At 35.4% G+C, this 21,565-nt stretch overlaps 5 protein-coding genes across 8 annotated transcripts; 1 reads left to right on the plus strand and 4 right to left on the minus strand.

Moving 5' to 3' along the window:
* Positions 1-1,218: 1,218 nt before the first annotated feature.
* Positions 1,219-2,674, minus strand: LOC18106373 (uncharacterized). Its single transcript, XM_006372242.3, has one exon. It carries the CDS (start codon positions 2,580-2,582, stop codon positions 2,271-2,273), a length of 312 nt encoding a protein of 103 aa, XP_006372304.2. The 5' UTR covers positions 2,583-2,674; the 3' UTR covers positions 1,219-2,270.
* A 131-nt stretch (positions 2,675-2,805) lies between these two features.
* Positions 2,806-5,486, minus strand: LOC18106372 (RAP domain-containing protein, chloroplastic). Of its 2 annotated transcripts, XM_052448592.1 has the most exons (4): positions 5,330-5,469; positions 3,371-5,132; positions 3,198-3,280; positions 2,806-3,044 (listed from the first exon to the last, which is right to left on the minus strand). In XM_052448592.1, exons 2-4 carry the CDS (start codon positions 5,088-5,090, stop codon positions 2,943-2,945), a joined length of 1,905 nt encoding a protein of 634 aa, XP_052304552.1. In that variant the 5' UTR covers positions 5,091-5,132; positions 5,330-5,469; the 3' UTR covers positions 2,806-2,942. The 2 variants fall into 2 exon arrangements, with proteins under 2 accessions (XP_052304552.1, XP_006372303.3); XM_006372241.3 differs by having other exon boundaries at positions 3,371-5,486.
* A 599-nt stretch (positions 5,487-6,085) lies between these two features.
* Positions 6,086-9,477, minus strand: LOC18106371 (inactive glucose-1-phosphate adenylyltransferase small subunit 2, chloroplastic). Of its 3 annotated transcripts, none has more exons than XM_006372240.3 (9): positions 8,541-9,477; positions 8,147-8,437; positions 7,774-8,025; positions 7,512-7,679; positions 7,272-7,375; positions 7,070-7,181; positions 6,828-6,926; positions 6,601-6,723; positions 6,086-6,403 (listed from the first exon to the last, which is right to left on the minus strand). In XM_006372240.3, the coding sequence occupies exons 1-9, from the start codon at positions 8,877-8,879 to the stop codon at positions 6,287-6,289; spliced, it is 1,605 nt and encodes a 534-aa protein (XP_006372302.2). In that variant the 5' UTR covers positions 8,880-9,477; the 3' UTR covers positions 6,086-6,286. The 3 variants fall into 3 exon arrangements, with proteins under 3 accessions (XP_006372302.2, XP_024445124.2, XP_024445125.2); XM_024589356.2 differs by having other exon boundaries at positions 6,201-6,403; positions 6,514-6,723; XM_024589357.2 differs by lacking the exons at positions 6,086-6,403; positions 6,601-6,723 and having other exon boundaries at positions 6,828-6,931.
* A 113-nt stretch (positions 9,478-9,590) lies between these two features.
* LOC18106370 (6,7-dimethyl-8-ribityllumazine synthase, chloroplastic) lies at positions 9,591-13,067 on the minus strand. The gene is made up of 8 exons (XM_006372239.3): positions 12,833-13,067; positions 12,527-12,645; positions 12,341-12,436; positions 12,142-12,237; positions 11,906-11,984; positions 11,318-11,364; positions 11,159-11,218; positions 9,591-9,934 (listed from the first exon to the last, which is right to left on the minus strand). The coding sequence occupies exons 1-8, from the start codon at positions 12,960-12,962 to the stop codon at positions 9,896-9,898; spliced, it is 666 nt and encodes a 221-aa protein (XP_006372301.1). The 5' UTR covers positions 12,963-13,067; the 3' UTR covers positions 9,591-9,895.
* Positions 13,068-13,217: 150 nt separating this feature from the next.
* LOC18106400 (4-hydroxy-tetrahydrodipicolinate reductase 2, chloroplastic) lies at positions 13,218-16,434 on the plus strand. The gene is made up of 9 exons (XM_006372238.3): positions 13,218-13,426; positions 13,624-13,686; positions 13,839-14,076; positions 14,500-14,633; positions 14,735-14,809; positions 14,915-15,013; positions 15,340-15,449; positions 15,545-15,632; positions 15,978-16,434. Exons 1-9 carry the CDS (start codon positions 13,325-13,327, stop codon positions 16,044-16,046), a joined length of 978 nt encoding a protein of 325 aa, XP_006372300.2. The 5' UTR covers positions 13,218-13,324; the 3' UTR covers positions 16,047-16,434.
* Positions 16,435-21,565: the final 5,131 nt, after the last annotated feature.

A 21,565-nucleotide genomic window follows, 5' to 3' on the forward strand; every position in this document is an offset into this window, starting at 1 on the left:
GAGCTAATTAATTTTCCAAGGCAAAATAGGATTACCAAGTTTAATAAAGTGAATAAATAGTGGTGCCCTAGCTAGGGTTTTTCAAAGATGGAAGGCTAGCTTTACAATACTTTAGAAGATGTCAAGTGGACCGAAAGAGACGGTGAAGTATTAGGTGTCAAACAATGGGAAGATGCCACGTGGAAATCCATACTTGAAAAATCATCCTTCCTTCCTTGATTCAGTGCATCACATCACTTCCATACCAACTTGCCTATTTCTGTGATTTTAGAATTGGCTTTCCAAGCTCCCACCACACCACACCACGGTTTAGCCCATGGGATTCCATTTGCTTCTCTTCAACTAATCAAGATCAAAACCACTGTTTATCAACCGAACTAGTAGGATCCATTAATTAAGGTGTCTAAATCTCCCCATAGAAACAAGTACGTAGTCCTAATATCCTGTGCAAGAACCTCAAAAACATTCTTGAAATTGCGATCTTATTGTCAGGGCACCTACTGTGTTGATTGGATTCCAACCCATTTCTCGTTTTTGGTCAGTAGTCCCTTCGATGGTCACTTTTGCTCGACGATGACTGCAACTTTCATCTCCAAAAACATGCAGTGTTGTCTGTGTTTATGTAGTTTGTATTCGAGACAGAATTTGACAATAAGATAGGGAGTTCTTGGAGTGCTGGCATTGAATAATAAACGTCAGACCTTAAACGAGTGACATAAGGTTTGCGAAAGATGCTGCAAGGGGACCTAATGAAGCTCCATGGAAGCTTCATTGATGTTGTTGTTGAGCTAGCACCAAAGGGATGCCGGACAAATTAAGTGGTTGAACTTGGACGATTGTGTTGTGCTTCTTCATTCTCTACAGTGACTGGAATTGCCATGGCACCAGGAATTTTCTAAATATAAAGACCATGTGCTTCAAAGATCTTGGAGGATCTTCTCTAGGGCAAAAAGAAAAAAGTAGTGGAAATCTTTAGAAATCCAAAATGTGGCAAGCAGGGGAGATCCCGGCCATGGCAGTATCCAAAGTGATTGGACCCTGTCAATTCACAGCATCAATGGTCGCCCTTTTGGCTTTCAGATGTTTTCTATCATGTTTTTTAAAATGATTTTCAAATAAAAAAGATGTTTTAATTTTTTTTAATGATAAGGTAAAGGGGTATTATTAAAAAATTATTAATACTTCTTGAATGAATATGATTTTTTTTTGACGATTTAAGGTCTATTATAAATATATATAATGTGATATCATTTTAATATAGTGAATATAAAAATTCATCACTTTTATAAATGTAGGTATATTATCGAACTATATTTTTTCTAATTTATTTGTTAATGTAATTTTCATCAATAATTGCTGTGTTTTTTTCACAACAATGGGACCAACCCATCCAACCGAGTAATGAGAACTGACCCGTATGTAGGCTCTTGCCTGGAGGAAATGACATTTTAGCAGGCTAGCCAAGCATGATTCGTGAAAGACGATTGTATTGTATGCAATAATTTGTGAATGGAATGGAATTCATTTTGTGATGGACATGACTTGATGTTCCTCCAGCACCCACACCGGCCATGTTGCTTCAGGACTGCCTGCCCTCTTCTTGATTCCTCGAAACTTACATCTCTGTTTGTTCACAGTTAGAACATAGAAAATGATACAGTACTGCAAATGGCACCGCTACTACAGCAGCAGCAGTTCTCACTATCTTAGCTCGCACAGTGGCCATACATTTATCTGATTGTATTGTTGGATAGTGACAACTTGTGCAACTAACTGTGCAATGTAAAGCAAATTACCCAACCAATCATTAGTAAGAACAAGGCACAACACAGCTAGACGTTGAGAAAGGATCATGAACTCATTAACAAGCAAGGCAAAAGAAGTAACGATTTGCAGATACAAACTATCTTAGCCTACACTGTCTGCCGAGACCGCAAAAGCTATGAAATGAAATCAAGACAATGTTGAGCAGGATTTTCAATCTAGCCAATAAAAAATCTGATGTAACAATGAAGAATCTAGCAAACAAAAACAGTTACCATACCTCATCATCATTGGCATCGTCTTCTTTGTTCATCTTGAGTATGGTTGTAGCACCCTCCTTGCTGATGGGAAACTTCATAGCTCTGAAAGGAGTGTCCACATTAATATGCCCTTTCATGGTGTGACCGGTGCCTTTTCCTATAATGATGTCCCAAAGTGCAGAACCAAAGTCCTTAGGCCTGAAGGTGATGGGAACATCAATATAACTATTTCCATATTTATCAATTTTAGTAGATTTTTCCATTTTTATCACGTTTCCTTGAATCACTCTCAATGAAGTAGTCGATATCAATAAGAGGGGCAGGGGCAGGGGTTTTAATGAGCACATCAACAACAATGTCGGCTTTGTCAAGGTTGATGGAGGGGACGTGAATGAAAGTAACATCGGCAGTTGGCTTCCCAAAGCCAATAGCTCCCTCCCCAATCTTTTCACCAATGTCATGAATGAAGTCCTTCACCTTACCAGTAAATCCACCCTTGTCTTCATCTTTCTCCTCGGCATCTCCATCACCTATTTGCTGCTTGTCAGAAGAAGCCATATCTTGAGAAGAAGCGAACACATTCCACAAGCGAACGCCTTCATTCAATTTCTTTTTCTTGTTCTTTCATATTAATGCAATGCTTCTTCACTCATGACTTACCAAATAATTTCAAGTAGTTGTATATAATATATATTACCACAACACAGCTGGGAAGACAGCTTATTTCTTGAATTCTTACTTTGATTGATTGATTACGAGTACTGAACTAAGAAAAAAAATAGAAGCCAAGGTAGTGCTTTTATTTATTTATGCATGCTTGTTTGTTGTCATAAACATACAACAAATCAATAATAGTAGTAAGCACTACATTTATCTTATCTAGCAAAAAACCTTTCAATCATTTCATTCCCTTGATGATTATTCATCTTTGCTGCAACTACTACTGTCTCCACCTATATGCTCCTTGAGGATTTCTCTCAGGTACTCTTGCTGCTCATAACTTCCTTCTATTTCCTCCCACTGCATCAATCAAACATCAACAACCACATCCATAGATACAAACTATCAGAATTCAGTTGTTTATAAATAAAAAATAATAATACTGCCACCCATCATCATAAATACATGTAATACTGATGCTTTCTGGACGGTGAGATTTTTGGAGGAACTCACCTCTTGATGAGACAATGATACCACGTTCCAACCAGCAGCAGCAATGTACCGCCGTTTCAGCATGGTATGTCCTAAAGGCATCCCTGCAGTATATAACAGGATAAATAAACAAAAGCTAGGTAGTTGAGTGTGAAATAATAGATAATCATTGTATACTTGGCAAAGGTACCAACCAGTATTCCTGGAGAAATGAGTTGGTCCATCTATCTCCAAAGCAATCTTCTTATCAACCACAACAGCATCCACAGTGTACCCATCCACAACATATTCTCTCACCCAATCAAGGCCAGTGCTGACGAGAAGCCGAGCAACTTCCTTCTGAAATGATGAAGTTGTTTTCTGATTAAACCTCTTAGTTTTTCCAGCACGAGCAATTTTCTCCTCCAGATTGTCCCCAAGAGACAACCTAAGATGCGGGTACTCAAGCTTCAAGCATTGATTCACAAGATGAGCCTGAGAAGCGAACATTATATCCTCTCTATATTGCTCTGAAAGCCTTTGCTCCTCAAAATGGCTCAGAGTTCTCCACACATTTGAAAAGAAAATTCGGTCCAATTGTCCAATAACAGCATATGACCAAGCTATATTCCCAAGCTGATCCCTATTAAAACTGAGCACTGGAGACCGTAGAGGTCCTTCTGCATCGAGATCTCCACTGTCTTCATTGCTTCTCTCCTCATCAGAGTATGATGTTTTAGTCTTTAAGGAGCATTCAAGTTGGTTTGCATTTTTGAAAACAGTATCCAAGGCATCAAGCAAAGAGTCAGCTGGCTCATACAGAGACGCAAAAGCCCACAAAACCTGAGCAAGCTCCTGCTCTTGGAAAGTATGAATTATCTCGGAGCCCCTTTTTGACAATGCTGAAAATAGATCAGGAGCAGAGTGCTGCATTGAAGCCAAAGCACCAGCGACATTAGCAACATTCTGTGAATTGAACTCCCCAACCTTGGTCAAGGCCACCTCTGCAACTCTATCCATTTCTGACAAGTAAAGTAGCTCCCCTCCTATCTTAGACAATGCCCAAGAAATATTTGAGATACCTTGCGCTGAACATTCAGGCAATGCTGTCATAGCAATACCAACCAGCATCGACACCTCTTTCTGTCGAGCAAATGCCAACCTACGAGTATTCATCATTGAAACCTTCTCCATGTTCTTAGCAATTCGATGAAGTGCAGTGGCAATATTCAATGGGGATAGTGGTGAAGGACTCAACCCCTTCCCAACAGCCATAATCATCTCAGCAGTGATTTCCAAAACTTCCTCTGCAGTCTGTGCTTCCACAATCGCTCTATTCAAGTTAATCTCTTTCTTACGATCAGAAGGTCCAGAGAATTGGGATAGCCTCTGAAGAAACTCTTCCATGGTCTTCTCTTTCCTTTCTTGAAACATGCCATCCCCTAACATACTCACCATCCTTTTAAGGTCAGCATCACCTTCTTCCAATTCAACACCTTCGTCCAAATCAAAATCCAAATCATCTTCTTCAAAGTCCTTAACTTTCTTAACCTTACCAACCAACTTTTTCTTATTCCTTTTCTTTTTCTTCTTCTTTACATTAATCAAATCTTCCATTCTCTGACTCAACCCCCTCGCCTCAATCGACTTGAGGGCAACCTTTCTCGCCCTCAAACACCAATCCATCCCATCAGTATCTTTCAGCAATCCTGAATTTTGTTGCTTTTTCCTCTTCTTAGATGCTTGACAACCCAATGGATCAAGCTCCCCAAGAAACTCCAATTTCCAATCCTCATCTTCCTTATCCTTATCACTATCAACAACTCCTTCACTGCTAACAACACTATCTCTACTTAAATACACACAATTTGTCTTCGTCCCTCTAGAGAAACCCACTTCAAGTCTTCCATACATAAACCCAGTTCCAACTTTCATCACTGGAAGATTATAACTTGTTTTTGGACTGAAAATGAAGGGCTTTAAGAAACTACGTTGAGGGAAGGTGTTTAGTAACCCTTTCATACTTATAATTCTCTTTAAAGATTATATCTTTCTTTAAGAGAAATAAACAAAGAGCAAAGAAAGCATGAAAAGAAATAAACAGCTCAAAGATAAAGCAGTCCTAACAATGGCCATGAAGAGAAATCATCAGTTTTTGAGAAAACAAAACATACCCATCAAAGGAAACCCACTGGTGGACTGGATGGAGAAGGAATTATTGCTCTCTCCTTCAAGTGCTGGTAAGTATTAGCAGAGTTTATCACTGTGGAGTGGACGAAAGAGACGAAAGTGCCGAGCAACTATTTTTACATGTCGGATAAGACTTGGGATTTGCTTTTGTTTTTCAGCTTGAGTTAATTATTACTCCTAATAGTTTTCAGAATTATCAAATTAGTCCTTGTGTTATCAGAAATAATCTAATAATCCCTTAACTACTGTTGTCAATTTAGTAGCGTTTTGCTCTAAAACTTCCTTTACCTAACCAAATTTCCCCAAATACTTCTCTTTTATGTATTCTATTTTTCAAGGAAAAAAATAAAATATATTGAAAAAGTACATAAAATTAACAAAAGACTAAATTATAAATAAATTTAAAAATAGAGGAATTAAAGTTTGGTTTTTAAAACAATAAGGATTAATTAATTAGTTGGGTATAGCTTATAGTTAAGGCTAGGTTTAGCCATGTATTTGAAACTCCATTTCGAAAAACATTAACTTGATGTTTTCCGTAAGTGAAACACGGTTTCAACAACTTAACCAAAACATATACCAATTCACCATTCCTTAAAAAAAAAAAAAGGGTTGCATTTGAAAGAATTTTTTGCCCAACTTGATTTCCAAAACATGGTGATTAGTGAGACATATTTTGCAGACATAGTTGAAATAATTTAAGCAAGTAAAATGTGTGAAAAGCCTCAAGTTCATAGGTGTAGAAAATCACTGAAAGAATCAAACTTCATTGTAAATTCCATATTGAATGACATTTTAGGTGGCAGCGGCAGCGAGATTGCTCATCCCCCCCGAGAAAATGGCATTGTACACATCTTGTTGAACTTTTGTTTTTAACTATATGAAAGAATCAGATTGAGAAATAAATGAATGATGATCCTGTTGTTCAACATTCAACAATATCATAAAATGCTGCCATCTGGGATCACTGCACTCTCTAGGACAACCACTATTCCTCCACTGATTATGTAGCCATCAGCTTCCCTGTTGCATTCTTGTACATTGTCTTTGTTAATAATCTGCAGAACACAATTGCATAGATATTACATCAGTAAGGAATGACAGGAACTCAATACTCAAGTCCCACAGAGACAAACAATCCTGTTTTAATAATGTCTCAGACTCGCACCTTAACACTCTGAAAGCAATTGTATTTTTGTGTACATCACTTGTTTTGGCTTTGGATTAGTTTGGCTATGTTTATGATTCTACATACCATTACATTTCTGCCAATCCTTGCATTCTTGTCTACAATAGCTTTCTTTATGCGAGTTTCATCGCCAATTCCTATCGGAATCAACATGCCCTTCTGATCCTTGCCATCTTGGATATAGTTTTTCTGTTGAGCATCCACATCTCAGTTAGTATCATCACTAAATGTACGTACTTGTGTTGCTTTAGGAAAACTAAAAATGAAAGTTGCTTTCAATAGCTCTCTCTTACTTGATAGAAATCAGAACCCATGATGACTGAATCTTCAATTATGGCCTTCTCTCTAATGGTTGTCCTCATACCAACTACTGTTCCTTTGATCTTGCACCTCTATTCTTAGAAAGGCCATAAAGGTATTTCCGGGAAAATAAAGCATGACAAGATTCAGAAACAAGATACAACACAATCTATGACAGCATATTCCTTAAGCAAAAGGGAGAAACATAGGAGGCTGATGGAAAAGTTATTCTTACATTAAGGATACAACCATCTCCAACCACACTTTCTGTGATGACAGCATCGGTTACAGTAGTCGGAGGCAGATAGCGAGGCATGGTGTATAGAGGAGCATCTTTATCGTAGAAGCTGTCAGGAAAGGAATGAAGTTTGTGTTAGCTGATGAGAGGCCATTATAGGTGTTATACTTCCATCCTTCTAGGAAGAAAAATTACTGACTCGTATCCCATGTTTAATCTCTTTATGCACTCCATGTTTGCTTGATAAAATGCTGCAATGCTACTCATGTCCTCCCAGTATCCATCAAATTCATAAGCTTGAACCTGTTCCATGCACATAATAAGAACTTTCTGATGAATGAAAGCTCATGGAAGAGAAGGAAACATCAAGCATATTTTTGGACAAAGCAAACATAGTTAGTGTCAAAGTTAATGCTTAATTAGCCAACTCCAGCCTGACCTTCATTCCAGTCGATATTGCGCCGGGTATTACTTCAGTTCCGAATTCATTTGCCTCGGGGAAGTATTCGTTTAGAGACTTGCTCATAATGTCTCTATTAACAAGATAGATCCCCATGCTGGATAGCTCCCTATAACCATTATCATTGAATGCTTGGGAACTTTGGACCTGAATTTTAGGAGAGATTCTTTAGAGAACACGATCCCCACAGGAGTCGCGGGTTCGAAACTGAGGAAAATAATATTTACTAAAATCAACTTACTGCCCTCTCTGACTTCACATCGAACTCTGTAACTTCATTTAGAGAATTCACTTTTAATATGCCAAAACCAGGATCTTGATCTCTTATTGAATTCAAAGCTGCAATGGTTATATCGGCCTGGCTACTTCGATGGGCCTTTACTAGTTTCTGGTAGTCCATTCTGTAGAGATGGTGGCCAGGAAGGACCAGAAACTCAGACACTGGGTACTCTTCCAGTACCCACAAGCACCTTCTCATAGCATCAGCAGTTCCCTAGTACAAAAAGAAACAGAAATGATCACATTGGCTTTGGTGACCATAGCCTGCCCCTCATTGAGTAGAAGCTATAAGCATCGAATACGCATGTGTTACAGAAGTAGATAAGCTATCAGACCTGAAACCAGCCTTGGTCTTCTAGACTCTGATATGCTGCAATCACTTCAACAAACCCGTCTTTGCCGAGGCCTAAGCCAGCATATGCTCTAGAGAGGTGAGAATTGAGAGAAGTAGAATTATATTGTGTTAGAGCATATATCTTGTTTATGTTACTGTTAATACAGTTGCTAATAACTGCATCAACGATTCTGTAATTTGCTCCTATGGGAATGGCGCCTTCTGATCTTCTTTTTGTCAATGGATAGAGCCTTGACTCTGATCCATCTCCAAATACAATAGCTGCAACACTCTGCCATAGATGAATTCTCAAATATTATTCACATATAAGCATTTGCAAAATCCTGGCAAAAAGTACAGTAGAAACTAAGGCAACAAACGAAAGAAAAACAGACCTGATTTACTTGAGGGAATGATGATATGGGATTTTGAGGTTGCTGAGAATTGGATATGAACAAACTTGGCAAAGAGAAAGAAGAGAAAGTTGACAAGTGTTTTCGACGACTACGAGCCAATTCAAGGATGGAATGCTTTGCTTGGGGATTTACAGGGTTGGAACTAGAAAGCTGCAATATCACCATGTCAATAGAGAACAATTGACTGTATGATGTATCAATGAATGAAGATGAACCCTTAATCAAAATTATGATCTTACAAGGTATATAGAGACTAATGGAAGAGAATATTTTCATTTCTTCCAAGCGGCTATGAAAAAAGATAAATCTTCCTTGCATGGCTTGTACTTGCAGATCAAAAACTAGCCGGAAGCCATTCTTACAAACAGTGCCGTACAAAATGACAATCTTTCATGGTCCATGTGGGCAGCTTGTTTGTGATACTATGTTTAACTTAGATTCTAAGCTTCGTGTTGCCTTTTTTTCTCTTTATTCCCTGGCTTGATTGCGTTTCGTTCACTTTGTTTGTTAGGATTAGCAAAATCAATGGTGCTTAATACAACTAATACAGTAACATTAAACCTTCCAATAGAATTACCGCATCGTCCTTATGCCCTTCTGAGATGGTTCGCAGTTCCTCTTCCCCTGTCCTTTGTTTTACTGAAAAAGAGAGAGGGGGTTATTCGGTCATTTAGTTTTAGAACGAAGCTTGAAGGGCAATAGCCAGTGCCTGGCATTCTGGAATAGAGTGGTTATCAAGGGAGGTATTGTCTCAGCTTCACGGTGTACTGGCCAACAGCCTCCTTTTCTGTCTTTGTTTCACTCCTCTGCACACCCACAATCTTCATGGGGAATTCTGTTTTCAGCGTTCCTTTTTCTCATATCCTTGGCGGAAAACAGAAACAAGATGGCCGAGGTGAGAAGTGTTATGGCAGTTCTGTTCATGAACTATTATGGCAGGGTTCCCCATGGGGAAAGTAAGAGACAAATTGCTGCTCAGTTGCAGCAATTTGACATGCAAGGAACACAAAGTTCCCCAAAGAAGTAACAGAGAAAAAATAAAACATCCATTTGACATGTTAAGACAAATGAGCAGTTAGCATAGTTCTGTGTTTTTACAACATCAAACATGCTATCTTCCATTGCCAGTGCAATTTCAGGTATGAAGTCAATTTCTTGCAGCCGACAAATAGCTGACTATCAACTGAGATATTTAGGCTGCACTTATGTTTTTTCACTAACTTCTCAGCACATAAAAATTTCAACTGTTTTAAAGAAAAAGAAATCTACACAGTACATTCATTCCCAGGAGGGATAAAGGATTTCATACAACTCTCCTCAAGTAAACAGTCTTGTTACTTTAGATGGTGCTCAAACAAGGATGCCATCTCAATCTGCAATAGAAAAAAATTAACCAAAAATTAATAAGAATTATCCGATCAAAAAACTCAAACTCGCCATGTTACATTACAAGCAGAAGGAAATAACCATGGTGTGATAAGAACAATATGAACTTCATTGTATCCTTGGGTCTTGGCATCAATGAAAGAAAATAGAAAAAAAAATTATATTTAAAATTTTAATATCTCATATGGAAAAGTTCTGAAACAATACATGTTGATGTAGACTATAAAAAAAGAAATGTAAAGTGTAATATAGTTATTTCACATTAAAAAGTTAAGAAACAATTCATTTAGAAATAGGCTATAAAAAATTATGAAGTGTAGTATACTTATCCCACATTAAAAACTTAAGAAACAATTCATGTAGATGTAGGCTATATATAATTATCCTATATCGAAACATAAAGAAACAATTCATGTAAATGTAGGCTACAAAAAAAAAGTGAAGTGTAATATAGTTATCCCATATCAAAAAATTATAAAACAATCTATGTGGATGTAGCCATTTATAGTTATCCCACATTAAAAGGTTAAGAAACAATCCATATAGATATAGACTATATATAGCTATCCCACATCGAAAAGTTAAGAAACAATTCATGTGGATGTAAGCTATAAAAAAGATATGTGAGACTAAGTATTTATAAATTAATTTTATATTTTTTAGGTTTATTAAAAAAAAGTCCCACTCGGGTTATGCCGGGTCACCCGGGTTTTGGGTTGACTTGGTAGGTCGACTTGGTTTGACCGGGCTAATTGCAAGCCTGAATTTTTGTGATTTGAAACCCAACCAAGGCCTGGGTCAACCCACCGGGCCAGGCCGGGTTTCAAATCACAAAAACCCGCACATTGAAACCATGTGCCAAAGCCTTTTGAACCTATTGAAAATGTAAAATATGAAACATGAGCCTAAAGGACAATTGCCTTGGCTGAGCAACTAGACAACATTTCTTTGAACCACTCACTACACCTCTCAAAACTTTATTATGTTAAAAGAAAATATATCGTCCATTGACAACGAATTAGATGAATACTTTTCTCAACCTCCTATCCCTCAAGAATTGATAAACAGAAAGATATACCAAAGAAAATCAAGGAAGACATTAATAACATGTAAGCTGGAAAAAGACAGAAAACTAAATACTAGAAAATAATTAATCAGTACATGTACTTATCCCAAGCATTAATAATGTAAATTCAACACAATCAACTTACAGCTGTCAAAGCAGCCTCAGCACCCTTATTCCCAGATTTGCCACCAGCTCGATTTATCGCCTGCATTTATCAAAACAAACGATTTCAGATGAAACATTCTTGGAAAAAACCTATGAAGCGTGCTTTTGTTTTATTCAAATGCTTCTTTAACAAGTTTACCTGTTCCATGTCCTCGCATGTCAGAACACCAAATATACATGGAACCCCTGCAAATTCATCAAGAGAGTATTATAAGTTTTCACTGTGAAGCCTTTCAACAGAACTGGAGAGAGCAGCAGTAAACTGGCAGACAGCTACCTGCCAGATCATTTCCTCAAGGGTTGAAAAAGCATGCATGTTATGTTACATTAACGGAGAAAGCAATTTTTCAGTTATAAAAGAGTTAGGCAGAAACAGAATGCTAAATGACACCTGAAGAATTAAAGTTGGTCGTGTGCAACCGTGTACACACTTGTGTGTGGTGTGTGAAGAACAAAAGAAGAGATGGTGTTTTATCAGTTTTGCAAAGTATTGTACACACCACAGTGATATTTGATGCAATAATGACAACTTCAATCACTCTTCATCTGTGTCCGTTTCCATCTTTGAGCCCATGGTGCATTTCGACATTTACTTTATTATATGGCATAACGTGTTACAGAAACTTGTACATAACAAGATAATTACTATAGTGAAGGACAAACCCTTTGAAAGTCAACAGAGTTTCAAAACCACGCAATAAAACCAGCAAAAAGTGTAAACACCAACCTGAATTTAAACCAGCAGAAAGCACACCAGATGCTGCTGAATTAGCAACAGCATCATAGTGAGTGGTGTCACCTCTTACCTACCATCATCAACAAAAAATAATTCACATACTAGGGCCAGCCTGTAAGTAGTACTTCAAGGAAAGTAAAATGAGGAGGAAGCCACCCCTCATGAAACCAAAATACTTCCATCAAATAGCAACTTGTTTCAAGGTTATGAAGAGAAATCATTCATACCACAGCTCCAATACACACCACTGCATGATATTTTCCTGACTTGCCTAACCTTTCTGCAACAATGCCTATTTCAAAACTACCAGGAACCCACACAACCTGATGAGAAACATAATAAAACAACCACACCCAAATCAAAATTCACTAACAAAAAGAATTTTTTTTTGAAAAAAATAGCTTCTCAAATAAACAGTTTGCATACATCAATGTCTTCTTCTTTGACTGAATATTTCTTGAAAGTTGCAACAGCTCCTTCTAAAAGTGGCCTGGTAATAATCTCATTGAACCTAGCCACGACCTTAGAATGTTGTTTCCAGTAATCAATGTCAACATAAGGAAAATCAATTCAAATAAAAGCCTAAATAAACAGAAAAGCAGAGAAACTTACGAGTGCAAAGCGAAACCCCTCAGTTTTGGTAACTGAGCCTTCCAAATGCCTAACAGCTGCTGTTTCCACAATGGACGACCGCTCTTTCCTCTCAAAGCCAATGCTAGTCGTCCCAAACCCTGAAAAGTTTTGAAATGAACATCACAAATAAATGATCTTTCATGACTGAATACAAAAAAAAAAAAAGAGTCCAGCATTAATAATAAAAAATTACAGCAGGGTTGGATCCCAATGACTAAGAAAATGAAATTAACATCTTTCACAACTATTATAGCTAGTAATTTGGATTGAATAGAAATGACTGACCAATAGAAGATGATGAGGAAAAGGAGAGCTGTGTTGGTTTGTGATAGAGAGGCGAAAAGCTTCGATTTTGATGATGAAAGTGAACAGCATTCGATAATAAATCTTTCGTTGACGCAGACAGTAAAACCATTTCCCTTTTCTTTTGATTCTCTTAAGATTGACAAGAGAAAATGAGAAGAACCTAGACTATTCAAAACCCTACTTGACCTCACTCACTCCGGAGTATATATCATGGTGGTTTCGATATTAACAACGTTGGATCCGAACCCGGGTTTTGTTTGTTGGTAGCTAACATAAAGTCCATTTTTTCCTTGCAAAAAGCCCATTTGATGTCAGTATGGTTCCCTTTTTTTTTTTTTGTATCGATCTAGTGAATTGTGAACTATTTGACTAGTGGCACTATGCCACCAACCATACATACCCCTAAAACCCTAAAAAAAAAACAAAAAAAACCCTCCCCGTCTCCTTCACATCCTTCTTCTTAAGCGAAAAATGTGGATTCAAGGTGCAGTGCTTTATGAACCATTGAAACCACTCTATCTTAGCAACCCACTTAGCTTTAATGGAACTAGTTTCTTCACCAACCATTATCAGGTAATGTAAAAAGCTGGGCTATCATGTTACTGCTTTCATTGTATAGTTTTCATAATCAAAGATCTGACTACTTTTTTGTTTGCTTGCTGTATAAATCAATATAGACTAAGAGGGCAATGGAAAAAAATGAAACTTTAACAAGCTAAGTTAGCAAACACCCTTTAGTACATAAACATATTTTTGTTTTGTGACATCAGAAACGGAGATCTTCTGTGGTTGTAATGTCCACGACAACCAAAAGTACTGCAGTTCCTATCATGGTATGATATGGTATTGTTTGTTTTTTTATTTATGATTATTTTCTTTTTTTTCTTTTTACTAGGTTAGCTGATGTTAATTGTTTCGTCATTATGGTGATTAGGGGAAAATTGACTTTGGATGTTATTAATTTGTATTATTTTGTTAATTTGAGGTAAATGGCTGTAATGGAAAAATGGGGAGTTCTGTTATATTGGCAGCGAATTCTGCTGGACTTCAAATTCTTCCAAAATCATTTGGCCCGGAAAAGGAGGCTGGTAATACTGTGGAAGTTTTTGGGAATGAGATTAAAATTCATGGTCCTTCTGAAAGAGAAAGTGTGCTTGCGTCCCTCTATGATGAGTATCCGAGCATGATTGTGGTGGATTACACTGTGCCTGATTTGGTGAATGGTAAAATTTCTTGGAGCTATTGACTCTTGAAACAGAAAAGAAATTTTAATTATTTTCCAGAAGAGAGTTCTCTTGGTAGTTCAAGTCTGAAATTCATAGATTTGCTATTTTACTCTGAGTTCACAATGGAATTTTTTGTTGGCAACCTTTACTAGAAAAGAAAATACTTTGGTGCTGCCAAAAATGGGATATGGATATCATAATTAAAGTTTTTTTTTTTCAATTCTTTTAGTATTCTCTTGCATCTAGGATTTTTAATCTTAGAATTGCATGGAAAAAGCTAATCGATTCATGTTGACAAAGTTTCATAATTCAGCATTTGTTATAATATTACAGACATTGTGAAGCTTCCTGTTGTGATTTTGTTCTCTACTTTTGTTGATCCTCTTTTAATCTTTTGACCTTTCTTTTTGTAATGTGTAGATAATGCAGATCTGTATTGCAGAGTTGGGGTGCCATTTGTGATGGGAACTACTGGTGGCGATAGGGATATATTATATAAGACTGTGGATGCCTCAAAAGTTTATGCAGTAATCTCTCCACAAATGGGGAAACAGGTGATGGGATTGAGTGCCTCGAACGGGTTGTGAAATGTAATAGATCCTGATGCTATAAGTTATCATGTTCTCTGTACTAATGGGTTGTTTCTTTTTGATAGGTGGTTGCATTTCTTGCAGCCATGGAGATTATGGCTGAGCAATTTCCTGGTGCATTCTCTGGATACTCCCTTCATGTATGTCTTTCTGCATTGATTCCCTTTTGGAAAAGAAGTTCCCTTCCTCACTTGAGTTTGTTGTCGGTAGTACTATTATTGCTGATAAACTTATTTAATTTTTAGGTGAAGGAGTCCCATCAAGCAGGAAAGCTGGACACGTCTGGAACTGCCAAGGCTGTCATTTCTTGCTTCAAGAAATTGGGGGTGTCTTTTGATGATCAGGTGGCATTAAAGCTATTCATGCTTCATTAAAGCATAACTTATTCTTATATCTTCATGAAAATACTGAATTTCATGCTTCATTTGCTTGGTTTTCATGTAAAAGTTGAAACTTGACATGATTACAACAAAAATTGAAATTTGGTCATGAGGTTAAGTCATAATACTTTTATTACGAGCCCTTGTTTGACACATCTTTTCTGGTTTTAAACTTCACACCCAACCATGTTGTCTTATAAGTGTTTTCATAGAAGATTTGGTCCTATGCTGTGTCCACCTCCCAAAAAAATTTACTGTCTTTTTAATATGATTTTTTGCTGACTGTTCAGATAGAAATGATCCGAGATCCCAAGGAACAAGTGGAGTTGGTGGGAGTTCCAGAGGAGTATTTGTCTGGTCATGCATTTCATTTGTATTATCTGTCGTCACCTGATAAAACGTAACAAAAAATATTTGCGTTCATTTTTATTTGGATTCTGTTATTTTTTTTTTCTTTTGTTTAAAACAATATCTTTTGGATTTCTTTTCTTGCAGTGTTTCATTTGAGTTTCAACATAATGTGTGCGGTAGATCAATCTATGCTGAGGGTACAGTTGATGCTGTACTTTTCCTTGCTAAGAAGGTGAAAATGCTTCAAATCCTCTCATACTTAAGATTTAATTTAGTTATATTCATAATGGGATAGCTCCTTGACATAAAACCTCTATTGCCAATTTTTTCGTGCTCAGCTCTTGTAATCACTACCTCTTCTACTTCACTGCTCTTCTTTGGTAGTTTCACTATTTGAAGATCCTATGATAAAACGTTCTGGGAATACATATGTTATTGAGAAATTTAGATGTGGTTTCGAAGTTGATTGTCAGTAGTAATTTCAATGTGATGTTTCGAAGTTGATTGCCGGTAGTAATTTCAATGTGATGTTTCGAAGTTGATTGCCGGTAGTAATTTTAATGTGATTAAAACGCAGATTCAATCAAAGGCTGACAAGCGGATCTACAATATGATTGATGTCTTGCGGGAGGGTAACATGAGATAAATTGCAATGGAGGCAACAGGCTAGCTTCCCACTCCAATTTCATCCAATCTTGCAATGGAACTTCCGTTGGCTACATAGTTTAATCCAATGAGCACTCTCTGAAAATTGATTAAAGGCTTAGGCAGACTTGGCTAAACCTCAATTGGATGTTTGCTGCAGCACAGAGATCAGGGTAGTGCTCCCAAGCCTGCAAGAAAAACTTGAGCAACAAGTGTGGAAGCGAGTTGGAGTATCATCTTTTTTGCAATGTACAAGGAGGATAATAATGGTGTAGTGCAGGCAGTTTTGGATTTTGATATTATTGAGGGAATGTTAATTGCTTTTGTTTCTTAACTAGTTTTCACGATAACTTTTTGAGGCATGCTTATCAATGACTGTTCTAGTTGAACCATTGCGTGATACAATGTCTGGGATTGAAGGACTCAAATGGGAATAGAGGGTTCGGTGATTACTGTTTGTTATTGCTGCCAACCACCTGGCTAAGCAACGTGGTTGGTCATAATAATTTTTTTTTTTTGGATTTGAGGAAACCCCACCTTCTGAAAAGCGTATTTTGTGAGCCCAGATGAGCGAGTAAAACCCCGGCTGTTCCAGGCTCTTATAAGAGATGCACGCCGTGACTCGAACTCGAGATTTGCTGTGCAGATCTCAAGCTTTTTATCATCACGCTACGCCCTTTGAGGTTGGTCATAATAACGCGTAAATCTACTTCAGAAATTGCTTGCCCTATAAATGTATTTCATGCACTTCACTGGCCCTTCTTCAAGAGTGGGATCGATATGTTTTTCTTCTAGTGTTGCATCAAGCCCCTGCCTGCATTTTGTGTCCTATCATCCGTAAAAAGCACAGCCATGTTTGATTGCGAAATGGTCCATGTTCTGCATCCAAGCACAAAATCCTGATTGGTGTTCCACAAGGCACTAAATATTTTTGTTTCTTTTTTGGACGGCACTAAATAAGTTGAATGTGATTATAAATCTGTGTGTTTTATCTTTAATTTTAATCCAAATTATTTTGTTTCTAATCTTTTACAAGGAAAGCATAAAAAATTATTTTGTTATACTAATTCAAGTTTTTTAAAAAGATTATCACTAATTTAATTGAACATAACTATAAAGAAAGGCATGTCCCTTGATTTTTTTTTGTTCAAAAATTAGGATCATCTAAATCGGTGCCCTACCCTATACTGTGGGTATGACTGGTCAATTATTTTTTAATGTAAAAAAAATGCTTAGATGGTATAATTTTAAATAAAAAAGAAAAATTTAAAACTTATGTCATTAACTTTACTGGATCCAATAGTATTGGGTAATCTAATAATACAATTAAAAAAAGATAACAACAATAGTTGAATCGAACAAAATTTTTTTTTGTCAATAATTAACTAAAAAATTAAATTGTCAATATCATATCTGGGAGGAGAAGAAAGAAACACTCATCGAAGGCTCCTCGTCGTTCCTCCGTTGACACCATTCCCCCACTAGAAGAGTTCACCGAGACGGTTCAAACATCATTGGTAAAGGTTGTATGGTGATAGTGAAAAAAACCGCATATGTTACTAGAGCAATGACCAAGAAAGCGAGCCAAGCAAAACATCACGAAATGAGCATCTTATGTTTTTTTTTTCTTCTAAACCTCGGTATCTAGAAGTCCACTGGACCCTAATTAATCCGGTCGAGTCAAGTCAACCCATTAAGGGTTAAAGCTCTTCCAGTGATGATATACTCCATTCACAAGGCCCGAACTTGAGACCTTGCTTAAGGGGAACAATCACTGAACCACTTGAACCAACCATCATTGGTTGAACATTTAATGTCTACATTCAATCAATTAATTCTAATTAATTTAACAAAGAACAAAAAATTAAAAGAAAAAAAAACTGAGATGACCCAATTAAACAAAAACAAAAAGGATAAAACAAAGGATGTAGAAAGCACATAAATAAAAATAACATATTCCAATCTCCAATAAAATAAATGCTTAAGGATGAATTGAAATAACATGAGCTTAAAAAAAAGGATAAATAAACAAACAACACTCGGACAAATCTTCTAAAGTTAGGTTAATCTCCCACGCCTGTAGCCCGTGAAATGTTAGACTCGGGCTCAAAGAAGAATCTAGATTCCAGAATAATTTAATGATGAAGGATAAAATAAAAACAAAAAACTCAATTTCAAAAAGTTACCAAAGCAAAAAAAAAAAAAAAACACAACAATCAAAATAATAAGGATAAATCCTAGAAATTATCTCAAATCAGACAAATAAAATTTAAAATAATGAGGACCAAATACAAATAAACAAAAAAATAAGGATGAAATTGAATTTTTTTTTGAATTTTATAAATTATTTTTTAAAAAATAAATAGTAATAAAAAAAACAAGGACTAAATCTAAAGGAAAAAAAAAACTTTTGATTTGTAAAAGTGAAAGGTAAGATGAGGAAATTAAGTGAGGGAGAGAAGAAAGCAAAAAAGAAAAGAAAAGGTTCCTAGAGTCATGTCAGATCTCTGTTTGTGACACATGTTGCACATAAATAAAAGGGAGGACGAGAAAAATAAAACGCTATCGTGAAATCTTATTTTTCATCACCTTAATCAGCAACACAAGCCATTTGAAAATGACAAAGTAAATAACACATGCAAAACATTCATCAACCGTCTTTTTAAAATATTTTATATATGCTAAACTATCGAATTATCCCTAACCCCAATTGATAATAACAAAAAAAAACGATTCAATTACAAATATGCCATAATCTTATGGCTTCAAAGTTTTAATTATAAGGAAAATTATGTCTTTGCACTATTTATTTTAGAATAAAACTACAACTAAGCCCCTAATAGCAATTTTTTTAATTCAAGGAAAAATATGTTATTTTACTATTGTAACAATCTTAATTTTTAAAATATATTTTCCACAATAATAACCTTTAACTAATACAGAAACCGGTTTTGTTTTTGCATGTACCCTACTAAAATCCCGGTAAAGTTTCTTGTATATTAGAAATGTACCAAGTTATTAACAACTTCTTTTATATTACAAGTCAAAACAAAACTCAAAGTCCAATCATTTAAATCTTTCTCTTATCAACATAACTCATAAATAGCATACATGTAATTTTGATGAAATATAAATAGCGTAGCCAAGAAATAATTGATACATAATTTTATATAGCTACTTCATAATTGATTTATGGACATTAAAATCAAGAATATTGTCATCTTTAGGATTTTATCTTAAATAATATAAATTAGATATTGAAACATAAAGGTAATAAAGAATTACAAAATATTAATATGCATAATTTTTAAAGCATGATTACAAGTCCAAAATGAAATACCCAAAATTATAATATATATCATTTTAACATCTTCAAATTACAATACTTAATTCTATAACAATAGATATCACTATAAAAATTTATTGGTCGACTCTTGAAAGAGAGGAACCTAACAATTACATCATTTCATCATATTAGATTATAATACCATAATTCTATGAATAAAACATATATATATATATATATATATACCATAATTTAATGAGTTTATATATATATATATATATATATATATATATATATATATATATATATATATAGACTCATTAAATTAGAACTACAAATAATGTAAACTTCACCATTTTCAATCCACATATAAATCATATATATATATTTTACCTCTAAGACAAGTATAATTATCATGGTAATTAGATGTATTATTGCCACTGACCTCTCTGGGTTAACTAGTCTAATAAGATTTTTCTGGTAATTTAAACACAGAAGCCACTAGCCCCTTTTTGATCAGCTAGTCTAATAAATTATCTCAATCATCTGAACACATATGACATCTAGCCCTTTTCGATTAGCTAGTCTAATAAAAAAAATTTAGATTATTTGAACACAAATATCACTTGCATTTATCAATCAACTAATCTAATAAAATTTATCATTTTTGTTATTCATATTACAATTCATAATTGAACAATATACATTTAAAGAAATTGTAATTTTACAACTCTAGAATTTTCTTATGCTTAGCGAAGGTAAAGAACACCTATTTGGTGCTTGTACTTGTATTGTAGCCCCGTGTTACTGGACAGATTTTGCAGCCTTTCCTATATTGTATACACCATTATATATCATTTTATCATCACCGCAATCCAAATTCCAGCTTAAATTCAATCTCAAATAATTTGTAAGGAAAATTAAGGTTTCCTTAAGTGCATCCACTCATATTTACATAGTCAATAACTCACCACTTAATTTATACATTTAACATTGCAATAATTTTATGATTATCACTTTAGTTCCTTTCTCTCTTCAATTCTTTCAAGATTGGCTCAATATTCATTTTTATGGCAAGAAAGAATTTCTTTCTATTTTTTTTCATATTTTATCTATTTGAGGCAATACAATTAAGAATAATTTCACGAAAAATTAAGAGCATTAAGTCCAATTCCTTTCCTTTTATCTCTATATGTACTCGTCAAATATAATTTCTAACTCCATTATCACTAATTTCTTAGGAATAAGATTCATCCCATCCCCCATGTTCCTTTATTAGCTTAATTTTGGTCCTGGAGACTTGTAAGTTCTTCTTTATTTCACATTTCTATTAGTGTTTTTAAACCCGCTCTAAGGCCCGGGTCGCCCGGGTCATCTCTATTTTTTTTATAAATCAAAACGATGTCGTTTTGGTAAAAAATAAAAAAATAATCAATGGGTTGCAACCGGGTCTTGTTTAGTTAACCTATCGGGTCAGCCGGGTCAACCGAGTTTTTAACCACCCCTATTTTTTTATAAATCCGGCCCGGTTCTAGCTTCAGGTCAGTCGAATCTTGAATCGACTCACCGGGCCGGACCGAATTTTAAAACTATAATTCCTGCCATAAATGTATCCACCTTATAGTACAAAAACTAACCCCTCCTTTTTATCTCCATTTGGCCGAACCTGAAGGTTTTTTTAGGAGGGAAGTTTTTATTTTTCTCTTCAATTTCTTCCTAAAGTGAACTAACCTGTTAGCTTTCCATCTTAATTAGTTTATCTCTTCACATAATTGACTCAATTCAACACAAGAATCAAACAAAACTCCACCCCTTCCATATTTCTCTTTTGGTTGAATGCTAGGTTCCAAGAGGGTGGATTTTTCTTTCATTTGTTTTCTTTAATTCAACTTAACCTAATGTTTATTCATGATTAAGAACATGTTCTTCATACTACTTCATCAACCAAACCATTTAATCCATCTAATCTAATTTTCCATAGCTAGAATTTAACATACCATAATTCAAATCTCAATAAAAACTCAATCCGACCTTAGAGTATGGTTTCTTACCTCTTAATAGGAAGATTTAAGAAGAATAACTCAAGAAAAAATCTTGGCTCCTTCACTCTCTTCTTCTTCTCTCTATAGTTGTCTAACTCTTCCTTTTTAACTCAAAAACGTAATAAATACACCAAATTCTAACTTAAATAATCCAAAGTCTTTTTTTCAATCACTTATACTAACCCTTTTAAT

The sequence above is a fragment of the Populus trichocarpa genome, chromosome 17, assembly GCF_000002775.5.
Source record: "Populus trichocarpa isolate Nisqually-1 chromosome 17, P.trichocarpa_v4.1, whole genome shotgun sequence".
Taxonomy (NCBI): Eukaryota; Viridiplantae; Streptophyta; class Magnoliopsida; order Malpighiales; family Salicaceae; genus Populus; species Populus trichocarpa.

Coding starts and splice junctions, on each gene's coding strand:
- LOC18106373 (XM_006372242.3), bottom strand. CDS start 2,582: ATGGCTTCTTCTGACAAGCAGCAAATAGGTGATGGAGATGCCGAGGAG.
- LOC18106372 (XM_006372241.3), bottom strand. CDS start 5,177: ATGAAAGGGTTACTAAACACCTTCCCTCAACGTAGTTTCTTAAAGCCC. Junction 3,281..3,370: donor TCATTTCTCCAGGAATACTG/GTTGGTACCTTT, acceptor TATATACTGCAG/GGATGCCTTTAGGACATACC. Junction 3,045..3,197: donor TATCATTGTCTCATCAAGAG/GTGAGTTCCTCC, acceptor TGATTGATGCAG/TGGGAGGAAATAGAAGGAAG.
- LOC18106371 (XM_006372240.3), bottom strand. CDS start 8,879: ATGCAAGGAAGATTTATCTTTTTTCATAGCCGCTTGGAAGAAATGAAA. Junction 7,376..7,511: donor CAATATCGACTGGAATGAAG/GTCAGGCTGGAG, acceptor TGCATGGAACAG/GTTCAAGCTTATGAATTTGA. Junction 6,927..7,069: donor GAGATGGTTGTATCCTTAAT/GTAAGAATAACT, acceptor TTCTAAGAATAG/AGGTGCAAGATCAAAGGAAC.
- LOC18106370 (XM_006372239.3), bottom strand. CDS start 12,962: ATGGTTTTACTGTCTGCGTCAACGAAAGATTTATTATCGAATGCTGTT. Junction 12,646..12,832: donor TTCCTCATCATCTTCTATTG/GTCAGTCATTTC, acceptor AAAACTTTTCAG/GGTTTGGGACGACTAGCATT. Junction 11,985..12,141: donor TGGTGTGTATTGGAGCTGTG/GTATGAATGATT, acceptor TGATGATGGTAG/GTAAGAGGTGACACCACTCA.
- LOC18106400 (XM_006372238.3), top strand. CDS start 13,325: ATGTGGATTCAAGGTGCAGTGCTTTATGAACCATTGAAACCACTCTAT. Junction 14,077..14,499: donor TGTGCCTGATTTGGTGAATG/GTAAAATTTCTT, acceptor TGTAATGTGTAG/ATAATGCAGATCTGTATTGC. Junction 14,810..14,914: donor TCTCTGGATACTCCCTTCAT/GTATGTCTTTCT, acceptor TTTAATTTTTAG/GTGAAGGAGTCCCATCAAGC.